Genomic DNA, 22794 nt, shown 5'->3' with positions numbered 1-22794 from the left:
TTAAATATGCTTCACTGCAATGCTTTGTGCATGCTTCACCGCATACCACAGCTTTATTTTAGCGAAGCTGAATAAATAGAAGTGGTCATTCAGCAGAGGCACTTAAGACTGCTTACATTGGTGAATGCAAAAGCATTATACTCCCTCTGGTGAAATGTTTCTCTCCCAGCATTGCTTGTCAATGGAAGCTCTCGCCTGGGTTCTAATGTGCCAAGCGTCTAGACAAGCTTGTTTGCCCGCAAGGAGTTCATAACTCGAAGGACCGCTCGGCAGCCTGACAAGAAGCCAGTCCTGACAGGAAGGCAAATCCTGAAGATGCCGATCCAGTCAGCCTCCAGTTGCCACAATGATGCAAAATCTTGCCCACAACTACATACCCGGGCACTCACGAGAGTAGCCTACATGCAATTTTTGCAGCCGCACCTCTCACTCGCGCTTCGACTGTCTGGCTTGACACGCTGTCTACAACTTCCATGAAGTGAAAGGGTATTTTGCCGAAGTTTCTCTTTTGTGCAAGACCAAGCAAGTCAAGCTACGCTCAATCCAAGCTCTTGCCGTCAGTGCACACAGTAAGGCAAAATTTGAGGTTGACCCATTGGTGTACCTGCGCCGTCCGATGTTGACTCAGAAGCCGAAGTGCCCACAGTTTCAAGCAACTTTCTTATGATGCTAGCACAACTTGACAAGGCTCTGCTCGCAGGTCCTGGGGGCCCGTGGGCACAGTGGCCACATTGCTTGGCCACATTGCTATGCGTGCTTGGCTTACATTTGGCACAACTTCGACGGCAAGGAAAAATCAGCACTCAGCACCATTACGTTGTCAAGGCTTTCACCATGCATCCCCTAGGTTTACCGGCACTGCAAGCTCTCGAAATTAACAAATTTCAGGGGTGAACTCGAAGCTCCAGCAGCAAACTTGCATGCCGAGTTCTTCTGTGGCCTTTGCACGCCAAAGGACGAGCACACCATTGGTCTAAGAGCCAATGCTGTCCCCTTTTCACTAAGCATTCCGCATAGCATTCCTATACCACTGTGTGGGACTATACGAAGTAAAGTGAATTAATGGGAAAAGGTAGGTGTGATACACCGAGTAAACAGTCCCACACCCTGGTTCTCCGGCCTCATCATCGTGCATAAAAAGGATGTGTCCTATCAAGTTTGTATCAACTTTGCAGAAGGGTTGAAATCCGGGCCTGTTGGTACATACTTGAAGGAAAGAACCAGTAAAAAAAACACAAAGGACAAGAGGAGAAGTTCACACCACAACGGCTGGTTTTTTTGGGTCCTTTGAGTCCTCCTGTCCTTTGTGTTTTTTGACTGGTTTTTTTCCTTCAAGTTGTATCAACTTGACACAGCTGAACAAGGTGGTCCTCAGAGAGCGCCACATACTTGTAACTGTGTGGTAAGTTCTTAGCCTCCTTATTGATGCAACTATCCTTTCGAAGCTTGAAGCAACCGCAAGCTTCCACCAAGTAAAGCTTACCCAAATCCCACGAAATGACTACCCTTACAACCCCTTTTGGCCAGTATTGCCTTTGCCGGCTGCCCTTCGGCATCACCTCCGTCCCCGAATACTTTCAAAAGCAAATGGCCAGAATCCTTGAAGGCAAATCAGGGGTGGTGAATAGGGTAGATGATGTCCTTGTCTTTGAGTGTACCCGCCAAGAACAAGACTTCCGAGTGGACCAAGTTTTGACACAACTTAAGAACACTGGCGTCGCACTCAACCAGGAAAAATGTCTTTTTGGGGTCTCGGAGGTCTCCTTTCTCGGAGCTGTGGTCTTGGCCGAAGGCATCAGACCTGATCCATGCAAGGTCTAGACGATTAAAGCCATGGAAGTTCCTAAGGATGTGGAAGGAGTGTGACAATTGCTGGGAATGATGAATCATTCCCAGCCTGGTTGCTGCCACATATTTTCGACGTCACAGCACCTATCTCGGCCCTCCTACACAAGTCAGACTGTTGCGCCTGGCAACAAGATTAAGAGGAGAAATTCATTACAGTTAAAGAACTCTGTTAAACTCTGAAATTTTGTTAAGAAGTTAGATCGCTGCATGGCCAAATACCATCTGGTCTTTGCTAACACAATTTCCACAGATGCAAGCTCTTTTGGACTTGTTGCAGTCTTGTTGCAGATGTAACATGCAGGAGAGAGTCGCCCAGTCGCTTTTGCTTTGAGGCCTGTGACCAAGACTGAGCAGCACCATAGCTAGAATGAAAAGGAAGCTTTAGCTACGATATGGGCTATCCAACGGTTTGACGAGTTCATCTGGGGAATAAATTTTGATGTTGAAACCAACCATTTGCCACTCGTTTCGCTCTTTGGGAAGATGGAGCTGGACGTGTTGCTTCCTTGAATACAGAGGCTGAAGACTATGCAGTATCACTTCAGGATGCTACAAGTGTCTGCAAAACTCCTAGCCATGGCAGATACCCTGTTGTGCATATCCCTGAGGGCATCTTGGCCCCTAGATATGGTAGAACTATCTGCAATGCAAGCAGTCTCCTGCTCATTAGAAGTCCTATGCCTGAATATAAGAAAACTGCATCAGGCACAAGACTCGGACGGTGAATGCAAAGCACATATCACATGGCCCAGAAATCCAAGATTACATTGCATCTAAGCAAGTATGCCTCAGTGGAAAATGAGCTTTCAGTCTCTGATGACCTTCTGTTCAAGGGTGCCTGCATTGATATCTCATCTGCACTCCAGTCAGTAGTACTGACACTGCTACATGAAGGGCAACAAGGAGTCAACAGGCTCATCAGTGCTTGGTGGTCTCGTATATTGGCAGACATCGCTGTTGTTGTCACCAAATGTGAACAATGCTCCTCCACCAGAGTCAACAAGGCTGAACCTGATTCCTACACACCTACCTGGATTTCCCTGGGAACTTCTTGGCTTAAACTTGTTCCACTTTAAGGTTTAAGGGTTCATTCTTGTGGTCGACCACTACTCTAGGTTTCGTGAGGTGATGAGCTTGAGCAGTGTGGCGGCTCAAGCAGTTATTTACATCCTCAAGAGCCTCTTCGCACGGCACAGGGTCCCTCAAGTGGTCAGGTCAGACAAAGGCCCAGCATTTGCATCACGGGGCATTGCAAAATTAGCAGCAGCATATGGCTTTGACCACGTAACCAGCAGCCCGCACTATCCACAGTGAAATGCAAGGCTGAAAGAAAGATTCGGACTGTGAAGGATCTGTTCCGCAAAGGCCCTATTGAGTTACCAGGATACTCCAGGAGTCAGTAGTTTCAGCCCGGCTCAGGTTACGATGGGGCAACAGCTATGGACCAGACTCCCAAAAAGGGACAAACAATTATGTCCAAACTGGCCAATGAGAGGGAAGGTGGAACGTAAACAAGCAAAGCATGAGCACAAGCAGACCAGCGACATTAATAGGCGCCAAGAGCACTAAACCTGCCCCCACTACTAACAGGTCCGAGTGTGTTGGAGTGGGTGTGACCTGACCAAGTACAGGCTACAGCGTTGAGCTCGGCCTAAAGGTTACAACGCTACATGGTTGAAATGCAGAGAGAAGGCTTCCAGCAGTGTAATCTTTCCTGCAAGAAAACAGCAGACAACTTCACCACAGCAGCATCCACCACAGCATCTGGTTGGAGTCTGGGAACCACAGCCTTCCAGCACAGCAGGATCAAGAACCGCCCGGGGACAGTCCTCCATGGGCGGTGACCGAGTGGTGCAGACACGCACTGGCAGACGTGTTGTTTCCCCAGATAACCTAAACTTATAATAATTTCCTAGTGTCACCTCTCTTCTGTGGTGTTTAAGGGGAGAGATGTAGAGGTCACCACTATTCTGTTAGAATGCCACAAGTTTGTGGCTCCGCCTGGACATTGGTAGACTGTATATATGTGCTGGCCTTCAAATAAATGGTGCACTTGTTCGTTTGGGATTGAACGTGCCGGGTGTCTGCCTTTCTATGTGGACAAAACAGGTGGCATGGGTGTACAAGCCTACATCGGTTATATTTGTATACATCTTACATCTACAACATAGTACGGGCTCCTGCAATGAACCTATGTCGTGTTTGTACACAAGAGGTGAGGAACATTGAGCAAACATTGTTCCTTGCATAGCACCATCAAAAGGAGTAAGACTATATAGCAGCTTAGTAAACTTGCTAGAATAAATCTCTGAAAATTTCTCGGACTTCAAGACAGCCGAACTTTACAGGAAAATTGAGCCTGAGTGGAACTAACAGCGGCTAGGCCACATTCCTCAATATTCATTTTCACTGTTTACATTCGGGTTACTCAACATGTGCCTTGTGCAGGCAAGCAGGTAGGTGCTCAAGCAAGTCTTTATTCACTAGCCACCAAAATCCGTGATAAATAGGGTAACAGAACGAACATGCATGGCAAGAAGCAGTGCATGCAATTGCTACACAGTGCCATTAAAGTTTGCAACAACTCACTTACTCACACATTATCTGCAGCAGCAGGCCTCACAAATGAGTAATTTCTTTTTCCACGATCAATGCACAAAACTAAGTGGCAAAAGCAGCAAGAGGTGTTAGAATTAGTTTAAACTTTTCCACCATAAGAGAAGAAAGGCCAAGTTGAGAGCCCACATGTGCCCTATTCACAACAGCAAATTCAACAAGCAAGAGCAACAGCACTAAAAAAAAGGAATAAAAGCTGCACAGCACCAATCTACCAACCCCAATCATGCCACAAGGCATAAAGAAATCAGATGCTCCAGAGTAACACCCAAGCGTCGTAGCAGGTGTGTGGTCCGGCCTTAATTTTCGCATGGTTCGAGGCTAGTTGAGAGCTCAAAACTACCAAGGGCAGACGACTATGACACCAATAAGCAGGAGGCCAAAGTTTGATCCCTATATGGGCAGCTGCAGCGGAGCATGAGGTTCCGGAAGTACGCATTTATCATCAAAATTCTAATCAAATTTTCACTTACTTCAGCCTGGTTATTAAGCTCCATAAATACACAGGGTGTCTGTGAAGTTGACCTTCTCAAGTTCCCCGAGTTTTCCAGGGTTTCCCCAAGTGCCTTTGCAAGATTTCCTGAGTGACACAGAGAGGGAAACTTTTATTGACTTAAATGATTTACGTGCATTGGTCGGAGACCCTTTAGTACCAGGCCCCGCTGGCCTCGGCCGCCCACTTGACCTGTCTTATGAAGGACCGTTGTCCCGCCAGGTCTGAGCTGGTTAGCTGTGCCTCCCATTGCTCCACTGTATGGCGTGATTCAAAATCCCAAGTAATGTGTTGTAGTGTTGGTATGCCTCCGCACCACGGGCAGACGGGCCTGTAGCGAGTGGGGAACATGGCATTCTGTAATTTAAGGTGGGGGAATACCCCAGTCTGAATTGTGCTCCAGCTGGCGGCTTCCTTTCCACTGAGTTGTGAGTGAGGGGGAGGGTATTTTTTTCTGGTTGCACGCTGATGAGCGAGGATCTCCCGGGCATTCGTTGGATTGGGGTCATTACAGTGGCCACCTGGGACCGTCCCAGTCGAGTCGGCCCGGTTAATAGTACCTCAGGCTAGCAAATCGGCCAGTTCGTTCCCTTCAAGGCCTGTATGACCTGGACACCATAGGATCCGGCGATGATGGACGAATTTCGTCGGTATTATTGAGTGGCATGTTTTGGTCACGTGGCCCCTGAGAAAAAGGCGACATGCTTCTTGTGAGTCTGTTATTATGGCGACGCTCTTTTGCGTGCGTTCCGCGTGAGCGAGAGCCATTGCTACAGCGAGTTTCGGCAGCCACTGGAGTACCTGCATTGACGGATGCCGTAAATTGTTGCTGTGCTTTCGTGCCGACGATTGCCACTGCGTAAGTCGTGATGTTGATGATCGTGATGAAAGGTATGGGCATCACTGGCATTCGAGTGTACATTCGAATACACGGCTGCATCCGTGTATATTGTGTTGTACGTGGGGTTATTTTCATACATTGTTCTAATATGTTGTGCGCATGTTTTTCGCCTTGCTTTATTGTATTCAGGGTGCATGTCTTTGGGTATGGGGCAACTGTTATTCGAGCTCGTGTTGAGGTTGGTGGTGGTAATACGTAACTTTGTTTTATGTCAAGACGGGCTGATCGCCCGATGCTGTCGCTCTCTGGTAAGTATGTAAAAAAAAGATGACTTAATCCAGTTTGAATAGTAAGGAGTAGTGTTTATTTTATTCAAAATAGAAAACTGAGGGCAGGCTTATTAAAATGCATGGCGAATAAAATATCTTTAAAGAAATAGTAAAGTCCATTGCAAATTGAGTTGAACATTTTCAAAAACGAATAAAAAGAGATGCATACAGAAACAAATATTTTCGAAAATGACATATTTCTACCAATTCATAGCAAGCTCGTTGGTATTAGGTCTGAACTTTGTCACAAGAGAGCTTTTCTCAGGTAAACTTCAACTGTCCTGACATACTGTCAGCCCGCACACTATACCTCAGTGTTGCATTTCACTGCTTTAAAAAGTTTATTTTGGTTTGGATGAGGGTCGCCTGCATGTCGGCGTCAGCTAATGCTTTGCTTTTTGAGCTCAAGCTCCTTCAAAGATGGGGTAGCACAGTTCCCTTTCTGGTCATTCCTCAAAGCGATGGTCCTTTCTGTTCTCGTCCTCGTTGCGTTGTGCGTTTGCCTCACGGACCATTTGAAGCATCCTCTTGGTCAGTTGTACAGTCAACGTCCGATTTTTCGGGCTCCCTAACCAGATAGCCACAAACATTCAATACATACACCATATTGATCCAAACATCCAGCAAAAAACGGGATATCCTATGAACACCCTTTACATGCACATACATCTAAGGGACATTAAATGGCATTAAAGTTTTGGATGTCCAATGAACATCCATTTAGTTCGTTTATCAGACGTAGAGTGGGCAAAATTTTGGATGTCCATAGAACATCTTTAAAAGCAGTACTTCAGACCTACATTGCACAAAGCTTTAGATGTCCATGGAATGTCCATAAAGTTGTACTTTAGATGTGTATTGTAGGCACATAAAAGCTTCCGCATTGTCTACGCGCGCTTCTATGATTTTGATGTAGACAATGCTAAGCAGTTGGAGCCTGCAGTTTGGTGCAACAATCATGCGATACCAGTGAACATATAATGAATGTCCACAGACGTCCCATATTTTTTACTTAATGACTTCTTTATTTTCGCCTTTGGAAAAGTAATTGAAGAAACAAGGTACAGTATGTTTGGGAATGAATTGATATATAGTAGAAAACGTGCATGAAAATTATATCAAGGCACTCTATTTTGTTAAGCACCACCAAACTTTTTTTTAAACAGTGACAAACCTCACGTGTGGAAGTTATTGCGTGGCCTCTGGTACTTGACACTCCATCTCGGAGGCCATGTGCATCGAAAGCAAAGAGCCGGAAGCACGCCACAAATTTTGCACTAAATGAAAAATGGTGTTCAAAGACGTCAGAAAAGTTAAATGATTTAAGCAGATCTTACGTGGCATTACTGTCCAATCATCAATTAGTCTAATTTAGTTGCATGCCTGTCATATGTCAATATAAGCACGGCAAGCAAGCAATGCAAGCAAGCGCGTGCGGGCATGTGCGAGCCTATGTTGCGGTGCTGATGCTGTGACACTTCATTTCTTATAAGTTCGTTCTTTATTCTATGTTTCTCACTCTCACAATATTTGCAGTGGTGTCTGGTCTTCAGCAGGCACATGCTTTTCAAGGTATGTTGGCAGTTTCTCTCTGTACATTCTTGATGCACAATGCATAGGCACAACTGTTTAAACGGTTTTGGCAGTTTTGGCTTCAAGGCATGTCGGTGCTTTTTCTTCTCGGAATAGTAAGACTATTTGCAACAGCTGAACTACAATCCGGAACAAATGGCGATAGACAAGTGACATTCTTTTCTGTCTCCCTTTTTCCCCGTTTCAGTTCAGCTTCTCATACTCGTCTTGGTCTTTCTTGTGCTGTGCTTATCGCGGTCCGCAGGTTTTGTACACAACAGCACAATGGTTTCAGTGGTTCTGGCACACGCTTTCAATAGTGGTGCTCGAAGTTCTGAGGTAGTCAGCATTCGTGCATTGCTTTTGTTTTGTCTGCCAGTGAAGGCCTTTTGTAATAAGAGCTGTCTGTAGAGCTAAGCGATATTTTACGCGCTTTGTTGCTTCTCTGTACGTTTACATAGCTCCTTTGTATAGTGTGAAGTGTTACGTGCTTGTATCATTTGTAGGCACAAGCCACGTAGTACTTTCCCATGTTATTGAATGGTCAATCTTTTTGCACATTATATATACTGCCTGCAAAGACAAATTTCATTGTCAGTGGTGCTAGTTAAGCAGGTGCCTTAAATCTACTTCCATGATAAAGGAGATGTCATGGCTACAGATTTCTACCTTGGGATTTTAACCTAATCACTCAATTTAGAGAAGCTGAAAACTGGTTACTTTAGGCACCTTAACTACTTTGTATGTCTTACTTTGTATGTCTTACCCTCGCATTCAGAGATGTGCCTTAACTTGAAGACGAGGCTTCATTTGGTCAAGCTAAAGCCCGACACAAACGCACCCAACGAAACATAATGAGTGTCTCGGGCCCACTCACGCCTGTCGCTATAGTGACAAAGTCAAGCATGGGCTTCAAGTAAGGGTGAATATCTAAATGCGGGGTAAGCAATAAGCAATACGTTTGCATAGTTGTAAAGATTCTGTCCTCTTTTTATGTTTAGGACGCTTAAGCCAGCCAGCAAGAGAGTGATCTTCCAAGTACGATTCGCCCTCCAGCCCCACACAGCATTGTACCATGTGCCTTTAGAAGTGCTGACAAATTTTTTTTTGTCTGTTGATACTGGTAGCGGTATAACTTGTAACCACGGTAACGACTACAAAGCTAAGCCTCGCTACCTTCAGCGCAAAAAAAAATTTCCCTTTGAAGTGGCAACCTTAAGATGAGCATTCACTGAGATATGTTTCCTCGGTAGTACTGCGGCGGGGGCCAATGCAATTCACCACTACTGCTATGTTGAGCCCAGTGCATGAACACCAACCAGATAACGCTACGGAGATGTAGATGCAGCAGCTCATCTCCAGCATCAGCTGAATCAATGCTTTGGCCTTTTGCGACACCTGATTGGATTATGTATAAGTAGCGCTGTATGTTTTCGAAAATGTGACAAATGTAGAATCCTGTTACCTGGTGTCAGGCTCATTGTATAGAAAGCATTTAGATGGTTTAAAAGAACTGATTTAATACTGCTACAAGTGGCTCAGCACTCTCAGCAGCATGGTGTGGCCTGGTGCCACTGCACTTGGTTGACTGGTGCATGCCAAGTGTGCTGTGGTACCAGGTAACCACTAACTGCAACTACACTAGACATTCCTTATGATCCATGAATCTACACATGAATTGGCTGTAGTCTCACTCGCAGGAAATATGGTATAGTTATTCTACTTGAGTAGCATACCATGGTTGTATTTTGCATGCTCGCTTATTCAAGGAAAATGAGGCAAAAATTTAGATACTTCTTAATTATAATAGCTTTGTGCCATTTGCAAATCTTTATTTGTAAGAGTGAGAACACTGTGTTAAAACATTTTTTTTTATGTGGCAGCTGTGTTCCGAATTTTTCCCCTTTATGGAGAAGCTAATTTGACACCCTTTTGCTGCAGGGGGTTGCCTGCTTCTCTTGCACAATGCATCATTCTGGTGGTTTTCAGATTGGATGGATCATTGGTGGTTTTCAGATTGTTTTTCCTATAGGATGTATTGCTGTTTTGGGCCTTCAGCTGTTGCTCTCCTTTACGTTTCACTACATTGTTTCTATTCTTTCTTCTTTTTTTTTGCTGAATACAAGGCTAGTCAAGTAGCGCTTTGATGTTTCCACATGTGAATCCTGCTTTTGTTTTTGTTCATGAGAGTCAAGTCTCATAATCTGCCCTTAGTGTTTTATCTTACAGGAGAGAATGCAGCAAACACTGCACTGTTGCTCACCTAAGGAATTCTTGTTTTTTATGAGAGAAGTGTCCCTTCTCAAGTGTTGCTTTTACTGTCTTATTCTATTTATCCTTTCATATGTTTATGCTTAGCTGTTATTCATATGCAATATTTTTGTATTGGTTTGTGCATTAAATGCTCATTGTGCCTTTCAGAAGCCAAGAAATGGCATTATGTTGAATACTTAGTGCTCACTTTATTTTCATGAGAAAGCTGCAGTCTGCCATCATATTTCACTGCAAATATTGTGTACACCATTACATACTTGTTGAACGGTTGATGCCAATAAGAGGTTTCACAATAAAAATGCTGGTGGTGACAACTGGAGTTTTTCTTCGCTTAGTAACAGTGGCACTTTGATTTGTTGCCCCAAACGGTCCAGAACTGTCCGAAAAGCTGCATACGCCAATAATCATTGGCTGTATTAGCTTCTCAAGCAGTCTGGGACAACAAATTGAAGAGGCCCAGTGCATGCATGTATGCATGATGAATAAAAGAAACAGCCAAAAAATAGTACCAAGGCATATCAAGTGGATATATATTAGATGTTGCAGATACAGCCATATGTAGTACAACAGATGTCCTATGAACGTAAGTGTGGTTATAATATGGATATCCATTAGATGTAGTAAATATCTATTGGATGTTGCGGATATCTATTAGATGTAATAAATATATCTACAGGATGTTGTGCACATCCATTAGATGTAACATATATCCAGCCCTGACATCCCCACAATGCACCACTTGCATGTTCTGGACGCATTTACAATGATCCACAGTACATCCATACAAAGTTTTCTCCATAAATCTGGATATCTAATGGACGTACTGGAATGTCCAAGGTGTAGCATATTATGCACATCTAATGGCTGTATTTGGCAATCTGGGCAGGGGCCACGAAAAACGTCAGAAAAAATGAATGTATGCCTTTTACTGCCCTTAAGGGCTCAAATCGCCACAGGCACATCCAAAAAAGTTCAGAAGGCCTGCCAGTAGACTTATTAGGCAGAGTGGTGCTCATACTGTGACAGAAGATGGTGGGTACACGCGTGTATAATTATGGAATACATACTGCGTGCCGTGAGAATTGCCCCTTCCATGCTTGTTAAGCTTCACCACAATATTTCATGTATGCATCACCTCGTAACATTTCTGTGCTGAGGCGAAGCTGCCTTTTGAGAACTGTCATTATGCAATGCGCTGTGCTTTCTAAACTTCGAACAAGGATTACAGAAGTGGAGTCGGTGTCATTGCAGACAGCGGCGAATTCTCTCAATGAAAAACATGGCACCGAATGTCAAGAACCTTAAAAGCGAACGTAGAAGCAGCTAAGTCTCGCATTGCCGCGGTGGTATACTACGGCTGCCAGTGTATCTCCGTCTGAGAGCGCCGGTTCGAGGTGGCGAGATAATCAAAACAGCAGTGTTGGCTTTGATTAATGCCATTTCGGAGCTGCGGTCGCGGTAAAAAGTACAGAAAATCGCATGGCGAAGAGTTCTTGCATCTGAAATTTCAAATGTTCTAATACATTTGACTCTATGGGGCACACGGTGGTGCCATGAGGCGTTCCGCATTATCGGGCACGACCCAAAAATCGGGCGTCCGGAAAATCATTGACACACTGGCAACTCCTCCAGCCAACAACACGGCATCAAAGACAATTTGTTACAATCCCTCCCTTTTACTTGGTCCAGTATTGAGGCGACTTTCATTCTCTTTCAATAAAATGGCAGCTAATTTTCCCTGATAGAAGCACAAATTCCCTGAGTTTTCCCTGAGTATTTCCAGACTGTACAACAGCCCTGAGAATTCCCGGTTTTCCCGGTTGGTAGACACCCTGATACATATGCACAGTAGCCATAGGAATAAGCGCACTGATCCAACCACCTTTCTTGACAGATGCCAGAATTCGCCAACAGCAATCACATGTTGTAATCACCTATATTACGAAATAAAAGAGCCTGACAAGAGTTTGCAGACATCTGTCAAAAAGAGAGCGTATGACAAAAAAGGTGACTTTACACTCCATCTGCGAGCTCCATGCATTGTGCACAACTCCAAAATTTGGTCGAGATGTTTGCAGCAGCATATGCTATCGGTAGGCTGTGTTTCCTCACCAAGCCCAAAGGGTGATTAAGGCCCCTTTAAAAGGTACCACATACTAACAGTCGCGGTACTCCATTAATATTTCTATAGAGATTGTACCATGACTATGCGAACTTGGACAATCTTTCACGCCAGAATCATATATCTGTAACCACTCACAAGATGACAAAGCTCTGTCGCTGAGTTCAACAGATTGCAACAATTGAATGAACTGAATACCTATGGGATGCTGTGTGACAAAAGTGGGCATGGCAGTTAACTCAAGAAGAGGTCAAATAGCTTTCTCAAACCCGACACACAAGATCCAAGCCACTCGAAGCTGTGCAATGGACTTTTCGAATTACTTATTTTTTGAGCTACGCGCTATACACGATGCAACAGAAAACCTTGACAATGTGCCGAATATCAACATAACCTACATCTACACTGACAGGCTTGGTGCAGTTAAGCAAAAAATGTGGCATATTTGTAAGCAGATACACAAAATTCCCAATTCCACAAGCTTGAACATTACTGTCCACTGGGTGCACGCACATATGGTCATGACTATAAAATTTAACGACCTTGCGGACCCAGCGTTCACTCTTTCTCGATATAAGTAACTCCTATTTCCATTCCCTCTGACCCCCTTCTGTTTTCAGTGCCAGAGAATCTATTATCCAATGCGACACCTGTGCCCTTATCCCATCCTGCGTCTTTTTCGCTGCTCACAATCATTCTCTGGTGGAGGAAGTCTCTGTACGGAGACCTCAAGCCAAACATCCATCCCCTCCGCCTCGGGTCAGTGATACACACATCCGCAGTGCAACAAAGCATTGTGGTGACTAGTTTTTTTCGTGGCCAAAAGACAAAATGCACAGTTGCTTCGCCCTCTTCTTTCCAATGGTTGCGGTGGCAGGCACATCAAAGTAGAGCAGCGTCCAATCGGCATTTCCACTCTGTCCGAATTGGTAGCCATTTCTATGGCGCAACTTCAAAACGTACCGCTGAAAGCTGTGAAATTTCTCTTCATATTCTTCGGGCAATTTTTGGTATATCCCTGTCCGCCTTCGAAAAGAAAAGCCTTTTCTTTTCCTAAAATTTGATGGCCAGCACCTGCTCACTTTGAAGTCACTCCGTGTTAGCCCTTTCTGTAGGGCTAACTGTATCACCCATACTTTGAGCAGATCGGTCGTCACAGGCTGCTGTGCCGCTCGCTGCTCTTGCATGTATTCCACGAGCAGCTCTTCTATTTTGGCGAAGCGGCCCTCCTTCGGTCCACTGGAAGCCTTCCTTGTTGCTTTGCTGGTGAAAATATTCTCTTTCTGTTTGCGTCAGTCCCGCATGCAAGTTGCGGGAACTCCGAACGCCTGTGATGCGACCCGATTTCCGTCCATCTCCGCGTACATAACTTTCTTTTTAAATGCGGCACCACGGTGAACTCAGTGTGTCTTCACAGTTGGCGCTTCCATGCCAATTGAATAAACACAGAAAACAGGAAGACAGGTGGTAGACTAGGTTACACCAGGGCCTGGTTATATGTACAACATAGAGGTATGCACATGGAAAAAGCTAGGGCAGCTAGGCTAGAGGCGCGTATGAGGCAGCCATTTTTCGAATGCCGAGGGTGATATGGTAACGCAGATTCAGGGTCGTACTCTATTCTAACGTGCATGCAATTTCTGGACCAATTGTATCAGAAAAAATGGGTGCGTTAGATTAGAGTAAATACAGTAAGTAGGTTCACTCATGAGTGCATTCACACTACTTATGTTTTAAATGTCTCCAAAATGTAACTTAGCTCCAACTTAACAAGTCCCATCCACATATTAGTTCTACTTCATCAAACAAAACTTCCCAACAATTTAGGACATTAAGTGCTCAGAAAAACAATATGCAATCAGCTTTTCTCGTGCACATGTAAACCTCTTTTCATGTACAAGGATGTCCAATTAGGCAGGGGTTTACTAGGAGAACATGTCCTAATGAGACGTACAGCATTCAGAATCTTTTATTAATGTGTATTTTACTGTTTACAGGACACTTTTGTAGGCATACTTAATAAACAAGTACTTCGTTGTTGAGCCGTTACATCAAGGAATATCACATGGCCATGACCACTGAAATATCTGCTGTAAACTGATTACCAAAAATGACTCTGCACCCTTCATTACAGCTGGCCTCAGCTATATGTTAATATAACTAAAGAACTTGTTAATGATATATTTATTCCACAATGTCTACCTACATAACTGGTACCATAATTGACTGTGGAATCGTGGTGTTGTCAGTATGATGTGTCATGTCATGTGAGTGTTCTCAAATTGCTTCATTGCGTTTCTGAAACATAATGACACAGCTTGTCATGTTACGATTAAACATGCTATTACCACGGCAGCTTAATATACCTGAGCATACAGTAATGCCCATGTAACAGAATGCCATGCAGCTTACTGCACACATATGCATATCCCCAGTTCAGATTTTACTTAATACATAGACACCTACATGGCTTAACTGTATGGATAGACAATTGTTATTTCAATTCGCAAGTTACAAAGAAGCATTGAAAGAAGAACCTGCATCGAAGTCACATGCTGGTACAGGTGTCTCTTCACGTGGCTGTAACATGCTCAAGTCTGAAGGCGTGCATGTCCCTGAAATGGCTGAGTGAATGTGGAGGTAATTTCTAGTTGTGCAACTTGGGAAAAAAAAGTTTCACATGTTTATTTACTACTAGTAGGTACATGTTAGCCAATATAGAAATAATTTTTCAGCTTGAATGGAATACAAATCAAACTGGGCCAGAAGTGAAACTTCTGGCTCAAATGTAGAATGCGGCTCAAATATTTTTAGAAAAATGAACAGCTAATATCAAAATATGCACAAAACAATGTGCACATCCTGGTGTTCATAACAATGGCAAGTTCCCATCATTCCGTCGCATGCGATGAAGGATTGTTTACTAAAGGCACAAATGGAGCTAAAACCAAATGGGGAATTTGCTCGCACATAAAAGGCTCTTCAGGGAGTGCAAATGATCCCTACATAGCCAGGAAAGTCCAGCTCCTGCACGTTTAGATATTTTATTCCTACATTATGTCCATAAGGGTGAAATTTATTGTATCTTTACTTCCATTTAAGGTTGCTTGTGGGCAGGAAGGTTTTAAGTGTTCCAAAGCTACTAGAATATATTTGTATTTACAAAGTGCCTATTCAAAAGCATCAAATATTCGCACACCCTTAATCAAAACAGTCAATTCTCGGATTTATTATTTAAAAAACAGGCCCTGTGTACAATTTTGTTGCGACGAAATGTCTTATGAGAAACTGACACAACTGCAATTCAGAAAAAACATTTACTGAATTGGCAGGATTGGCCCAATTTCTTGCCTTGTGCACAAAAATTTATTCGACAGTGCAGGTGTATGCTTGGTTCAGAATGTAAACTTTAATACAAATATTTCCAGAGATATGTCACACAAGTGCTTATAATGCCGATACAGTAGTTGAAATAAAATGTACGAACGAATTAGGCATGGAGGAGTTGCCATTCGACTTGAGATTTCAATTATTTGTTTATATTAGTTGATTATATTATTTGTATATATTAGTTTATATATAATATTAGTATATATTATATATTAGTGCCTTCTGTGCTATTAATGAACTTTCAATTGCCACCACTCAATTTCTCTTGCAGCCGCCGATACAATAAAATGCTAACAAGACTATACTGTATGCTGCCATTCAAGTACTCAAATACACAAAACAGTCAACAAATACTCCTTAAACACAGGCATTTCTTTGGAGGCCTGATGAAACAAACAGTTGGAAGGTAACTTGTCGAACAATCAATTGCTCCATAAAAATACCCATTCTTAAAAAAGAAGTATGGACAGAATAAGCTCGAAAGAGTCTTCAGAATGAATCATGTATACCAGAGCCTAGAGGCAACAAATACATAAATGCGTCCAACAGAAGGACTTCATATGTACCAAAAGACAATATTGAAAAAAAAAATACAGAACTTCGAAAGCAGATCACATCACTTGCTCTACCTGATGCAGTACAACGCTATCAAACATGCTACACGTCCATAGATATTTCATTCAGACTAGTTCAACAGGGTTGATGACCTACCCTACACTATCGTTGTGCTTTGCTCTCTGCTTATGTCGGCTTAAGTGATCAGACCGCGTAAAGGACTTGGTGCAGACAGCGCAACTGTATGGCCGGTAATTTGTATGAATGCGTTGGTGCATCTTCATACCACTTTTCAATGAGAAGCTCTGAAGGCAGAAAGGGCACTGAAATGGCTTCTCGCCTGTGTGGGTGACCAGGTGTTTCATAAGGTTGCCTTTTTGTGAGAAGCTCTGAGAGCATGAAGGGCACTGATATGGCTTCTCGCCTGTGTGAGTACGCAGGTGGACTTTCAGGTTGGTCTTTTGTGAGAAGCTCTGAGAGCATGAGGGGCACTGATATGGCTTTTCCCCTGTGTGGGTACGCAGGTGGCCTTTCAGTTGGTTCTTTTTTGCGAATCTCTGAAAGCATGAAGGGCACTGATGTGGCTTCTCGCCTGTGTGAGTGCGTAGGTGGTCTTTCAGGTGGCCTTGTTGTGAAAAGCTCTGAGAGCATGAAGGGCACTCAAATGGCTTCTCGCCTGTGTGGGTGCGCAGGTGTTCTTTGAAGTGGCACTTTCGTAGGAAGCTCTGAGGGCATGCAGGGCACTGAAATGACGTCTTGCCTGTATGGACGCTGGCATGTGCTTCCAGGCGAAACTGTTTATAGGTCTCATAGTCAGATAGGTGACATCGGTGGAGGCCTCCTTGCTTTGAGTTGTCACATTTGGCAGTTGGAGAAATAGCAGGCCTCGATGCTGCACAAATAAAAAGAAAGTAAGTAAAAGTTATATTGAAAAGCCAAAAAAAGAACACAGATGCTATATTTGATGACAAGCTTTCTTGACCTTTGTTTTTTTAGAATTCAGAGACCTTGAGGGTGATTTCAAGTATGATGAAAGAAGTCCTAATGGTCCTTTTTATTCACTCAATATTGACACATGTACTTATTCTTTTCTCAGGGTCTGCATTTCGCCCCCTAACTACTTTAAAGTTATTATGCAGCACAAAACGCACCTGCATGAACTTACTGGAATGTTATCGGTGGTTCTATGCGTTGTCTGTCGTCACCGAAGCTTGTGTAATCTTATTGCATGTATGCGTGACATGAATTGTGTAGTACTTTCTGGAATATATTTAAGTACCAGTGATTTCTCTGGAAACTTTGATGACACGTGTAAAAGCCAATGTGGTTGACCGGCAGTTCAAATTTTCGACAATTGCTGACTGTGTTTGCCACTATCATTGTGCTTTGAGTGTAACTTGCTTTCATGGACACAAGTTCCCTGAATAAAAAGTTACTCAAGGTATTGACAATTTTGCTGCTGTGTTTCTTGACCGTCACTACCACGTGACATCTGGTGGAGGTGCCTGGTGCGTTCATGTACCAAACGCCTCTGCGAAGTCGGGATCTAAGCCCGACACCCAAGGGCAATGCCAATGTCGCCAAGGACCAGCAAGCTAGCCGTAGGCAGCAAGGACGGCTATTGGAGTACGGACTTCTACATGAAAGGACCAGGAAGTGCATGGCCACGACAGTAGCTACAATGACAGCCCCAGTGTCTCCAAGACCGATCGTGCTGCAGCAGCCCAGGAAGCCACCGATGTTCCACGAATCAACATTTGAAGACACGGAAAGGTGGCTGGAGAGTAAGTATGATATTATCACTACATTTAACAACTAGAACAGCGACAACAAGGTGCACCACATCTTTTTTGCATTGGAAGATTCCGCCAGGATGTGGTTCGAGAATGAAGAAACTGCCTTAGCAACATGGGACGTGTTCCGCAGCAGCTTCTCCCAGACGTTCACAAGCATCGTGGGCAAAGAGCGAGCCCCAATGAGACCATCGCTATCTTCAAGGAAGAAATGAATAGTCTTGGCTGGTACGCTGACCCAGAAATGTCAGAGGAGGAAAGGTCTGGTTCCTGATGCGGGGCGTCAAACAAAAACTTTTTATCGGATTGATCAGCAACCTGCCAAACACCATAGCCGAGTTCTTGACAGAGGCAGCAACGATTGAGAAAACTTTAAAAATGTTCACTAGGCAATATAACCACCAAGTGCTCACACTGCAGTGCGCCATCCAAGCACTGGGATCTGATGACCTACAAGAGACCATTAGGGTCATTGTGCGTGAAGAACTGTGCAAGGATCTTGCCTTTGTCGCAACCTCAGGTGGCCTCAGTCACTGACATGGTCAAGAAAGAACTACAGTGATCACATGGAGTTCCTCAGGTACAACCTCGATCGCTGCAATCCCAGTGAGAAGCGATGACATATGCTGCCATAACCCACAGTCATGGCCCCCTCTGCGCATGTGCCGGGGCCTCGCAGTGCCGCAATTCTATTGTTAACCGCCACCGCTGTCAGCACACCCGACTGTCGACACTCGCAGTGTTCTAATGAAGACTGATGTTTGGCATGCCCCTGATCACCGTGTGCTCTGCTATCACTGTGAAGAAACTGGTCATGTCTACCATCGGTGCTTATGCCACGAAATGGGGCTACGAGAGTTCACCGTCAATATTCCGCGGCTGCAGCAAAGCGAACACCCTCAAGATATCGCCGAGTACCTTGCCGCTACTCATTAAAGCCCTCCACAACTGTCCCGTTCGCCATCATCACGCTGCTACCTGTCACTGCTGCGCCGACCATACACTGGCCAAGCATGGGCCGGGTCATCAGCCCACATCCGGAAAACTAAAGGCAGCAGCCAATGGAGGTGCAGTTGCTGTTCGTCGAACTAACAAAGATACTTCACTGATGACAAAGATGATAAAAAGAGTATCTCGAAGACATATCAACAAGATGCCGCCATCCTGACGAAGGCTAGAGGCATAAATACAGCGATAAAAGAAGACCTGACGATACAACATTACAGCCACAGGTCAACACGATGCAGCCGTGATCCAACACCAAGATCTAACTGCAACGCAAGACAAAGAACCACTGACCTTGACGTGCTTCTCGACGGCCACACAGTGGAACTTAGCGGACACAGGATTACTGTTCATGGCTGGACTTACCCTGCCACCTTCATTGTCCTCTAATAGCGTTCATGAGACGTCGACTTCCACAACTAACATGGCGCAATAATCGAGCTGAAGTAGAAGTCAATAATGCTGTCCGAAAATCCAGCAATACCGCTGAAGAACTTTCATAGTTACCACACCCTGACTGTGCCCGAAGGTCAAGTGTGCATCCCACCTCGCTCCAGCATTGTCATTTCACCCGCAGATGCAAAAACTGTCATCAAGGGTGATCAAAGTCTACTGCTAGATTATGAAATTTGCGTCGCAAGGGGATCGCTTGACTGCATGGAGGAAAAGCGAAAGCAACGCTTACCAACTTCAGCCTTAAGTTCAAGCACATCAGCAGAGGCACAACGATTGCATGCTTCGAGGAAATTGTGGGAACCAGCAATGCATTTGTCCTTTCTGGCTCTGCCACATCTGCTTCAACGACCATAGTTCCCAAACCAGTCTTTCAAATAAATTCAAGCCTCCCCATGAGTAACCAACAACAGCTCGAAAGTCTTCTCTGATGATACAAAGACTGCTTTGCAATGTCATCGAAGATTCGCCAACACCAGTTGCAAAGCATCGCATAGTAACAGAAGAATCTGCTCGACCACTCCACCAGAGCCCTTACCAACTTTCGCAGCGAGAATGAGAAGCTATAAGGCAACAAGCCAATAAAATTCTGTGCAATGACATCATCCAGCTGTCTAAAAGCCCGTGGGTGTCTCCTAAGGTTTTACTGAAGAAGGATGAAAGTCTGTGCTACATTGATTATCGCCGCTTGAACAAAAATCGCCAAAAAGGACATATACCGCCTCCCACGAATAGACGATGCATTAGATCGACTTTGCAATGCTAAGCACCTTTTTTTGAAGGACTTCCAGACTAGTTATTGGAAAATGGAAGTCAACAAAAGGAACTGAGAGAAGACCATGTTTATCACACTGTCTTTTCGAGTTCAAGGTGATGCCATTCGGACTTTGCTTTGAGCTTACCATGTTCAAGCATGTGATGGACAGTCTTGGCAGGAGTGAAGTGGCAGACTTGTCTCATCTACTTGGATGATGTTGTAGTCTTTGCCATGAATTTCGAAGATAACCTGAGGTGGCCTCAAACATTACTCGAGGCGATTGTCTGGACTCACCCTGAAGCAGGAAAAGCGCCGTTATGCTTACGAAGAACTTCTCCTGCTAGGCCATGTCATCAGTAAGTCTGTAGTCCGTCCTTACACACAGAAGATAGCTGCCATCACTAAGTTCCCACAGCCCATCGACAAGAAGGCAGTCCACTGTTTCCTTGGCCTCTGGCCCTATTACAGACTCTTTGTAAGACTTTTCAAAAATTATGGAACCCTTAACTAATCTCACGAAAGCCGACGTAGACTTTAAATGGGAAACTCAGCAGGATGGCGCATTTGAGGAGCTGAAACAATGTCTGCAGTCACCACCAGTGCTTTCACACTTCGACGAAGACACCGAGGTGGAAACCCGCACTGATGCAAGTAGCGTAGGCCTTTGTGCCATGACTGTTCAAAGGAAGTACAGAGTTGAAAGCGTAATAGCTTACGTTAGCAGGTTCCTGTCAAAAGAGGAAGCAACTTATTCTGTGAATAAGAAAGAAAGATTCTGTGAAAGAGAAAGAGAAAGGCTTTGCATACATGGAAGGCACTTCATAGTGGTAAGCAACAACCACGCCTTGTGTTGGCTGCCAAACTTAAAGGATCCTTTGAGTTGCCTAATCTGATGGGGCCTCAGACTCCAAGAATTTGATATCACCAGTGAGTATAAGTCCGGGAGAAAGCATTCTGACAGAGACTGCCTGCCATGTGCCCCTAGTGACCCGCCACCGCAAGACGAACTGGATGCCGCCACCTTCCTAGGAACACTAACTGTAGTTGAATTCATCGAAAAGCCACAAGTAGATGTGGAGTTACGAATCTTCGTAGAGTACTTAGAAGGCAAGACTGACGTGCTGAGGGTATTTCAGTGTGGAATGTCTTCGTTTTGCTTGCGCAACAACGTCCTCGTACAAAGAACTTCTTCCTAGTCCGCGCAAGCTACTTTCTCGTTGTGCCAGCCACACTCCAGCCAGACGTCTTGCGCACCGTGCACGACGATCATGCAGCAGGGCACCTTCGGTTTTCCCGTACACTTGCACGAATACCAGGGAAGTACTATTGGCCCCACCTGACCACCGACGTTGCCCGCTACGTCAAGACATGCCGTGACTGCCAGCGAAGCAAGACACCATCGACAAGGCCTGAGGGTTTACTACGACCGATCCTGCCTTCTTGCCAACCAGCAGCAGATCAGCAGATCGGGATGGATTCGTTGAGACCCTTTCCGAAGTCAACATCTGGAAACAAGTGGATCGTTGTGGCCACCGACTAGCTTACCTGCTATGCTGAAAAGAAAGCACTGCCGAAAGGCAGTGCAGCGTAAGTAGCCAAATTTTTCGTCGAGAACATTCTGCTACGACATGGTGCACCAGAACTCCTCATTACTGACAGACGAATGGCTTTCACAGCTGAGCTTACTCAAGCCATACTGCAGTGCAGCCAGACAACTCACCAGAGGACCACTGTCTACCACTTGCAGATGAATGGCCTAACGGAACGTCTGAAACAAGATGCTCGCCGACATGTTAGCGATATACGTTGACATCGAACACAAGACGTGGCATGCTGTCCTGCGGTATGTAACCTTCGCTTACAACCTGGTGGTGCAAGAAACTAAGCAGACTGTGCCGTTAAAGCTGGTTTACGGCAAGAACCTGACAACTTTTGACGCCATGCTGCCGCACGTTATCGATAAAGAGAATCTTGACATTGCCGCCTATCTCCAGCACATCGAAGAAGCTCGACAGCTCACTCAGTTGCAGATCGAAAACCAGTAGAGGACCGACAGCCGACACTACAATCTTTGGCGACGCTACGTCGAATACTAGCCCGGTGAGCGAGTTTGGGTTTGGACTCCAGTGAGATGACAAGGACTTAACGAGAAGCTTTTGCGATGCTAATTCAGACCATACAAAATCATCCGATGTAATGGCGCACGGGACTACGAGCTTGTGCCAGACGGCATTTCACAATCAAAGCGGCGCCGCTCACGGCCTGAAATAGTCCATGTTATGCGCCTTAAGCCCTTCTACCAATGCCAACTTTGGGAATTTGTTTCTTTGTTTGCTGTTTCTCTTCACTGAATGTGCTTTAGTTTCTTGTGCTCGTGTTTGTAGCATCAGGACAATGCCCTGTAAAAGGGGGGCATTGTCACATGTACTTATTTTCTCGAGGACTGCATTTCACCCATTAACAACTTAAAATTGTCGCTCAGTGTAACACACACCTGTATGATTGGAACTTATTGGAATTTTATAAATGGTTCTTTACGTTGTCTGTTTTCACCAAAGCTTGTGTAATCTGATTGTATGCGCGACGTGAATTATCCGTGAATCACTCCGAAAACTTCGATGACTCAAGTGTAAGAGCCAATGCACTTGACCGCCAGTTCAGATTTTCGATGATCGCCGACTTTATTGGCCACTATCACTGTGCTTTGAGTGTAACTCGCTTTTGTGGGAGCAGGTACACCCAATAA

The 22794-nt window shown here is 44.7% G+C and overlaps 1 protein-coding gene across 2 annotated transcripts in view; it reads right to left on the bottom strand.

The window, feature by feature from the left end:
• Nucleotides 1–22794, bottom strand: part of LOC139048771 (zinc finger protein 239-like) — a 96481-nt gene that overhangs the window by 13872 nt on the left and 59815 nt on the right. Inside the window, exon 3 of one of the 2 annotated variants that reach the window (XM_070523362.1) lies at nucleotides 16801–16932. The exons of the other annotated variant lie outside the window; for it this stretch is intronic. Coding sequence (XP_070379463.1) covers nucleotides 16801–16932 — 132 coding nt within the window. The remainder of the gene's footprint in view (nucleotides 1–16800; nucleotides 16933–22794) is intronic. 2 annotated transcript variants of the gene reach the window in all.

Source organism: Dermacentor albipictus, chromosome 8 (assembly GCF_038994185.2).
Source record: "Dermacentor albipictus isolate Rhodes 1998 colony chromosome 8, USDA_Dalb.pri_finalv2, whole genome shotgun sequence".
NCBI lineage: Eukaryota > Metazoa > Arthropoda > Arachnida > Ixodida > Ixodidae > Dermacentor > Dermacentor albipictus.
The sequence above is the reverse complement of the archived record's forward strand: the minus strand, read 5'-3'. Positions and strand labels throughout refer to the sequence as shown.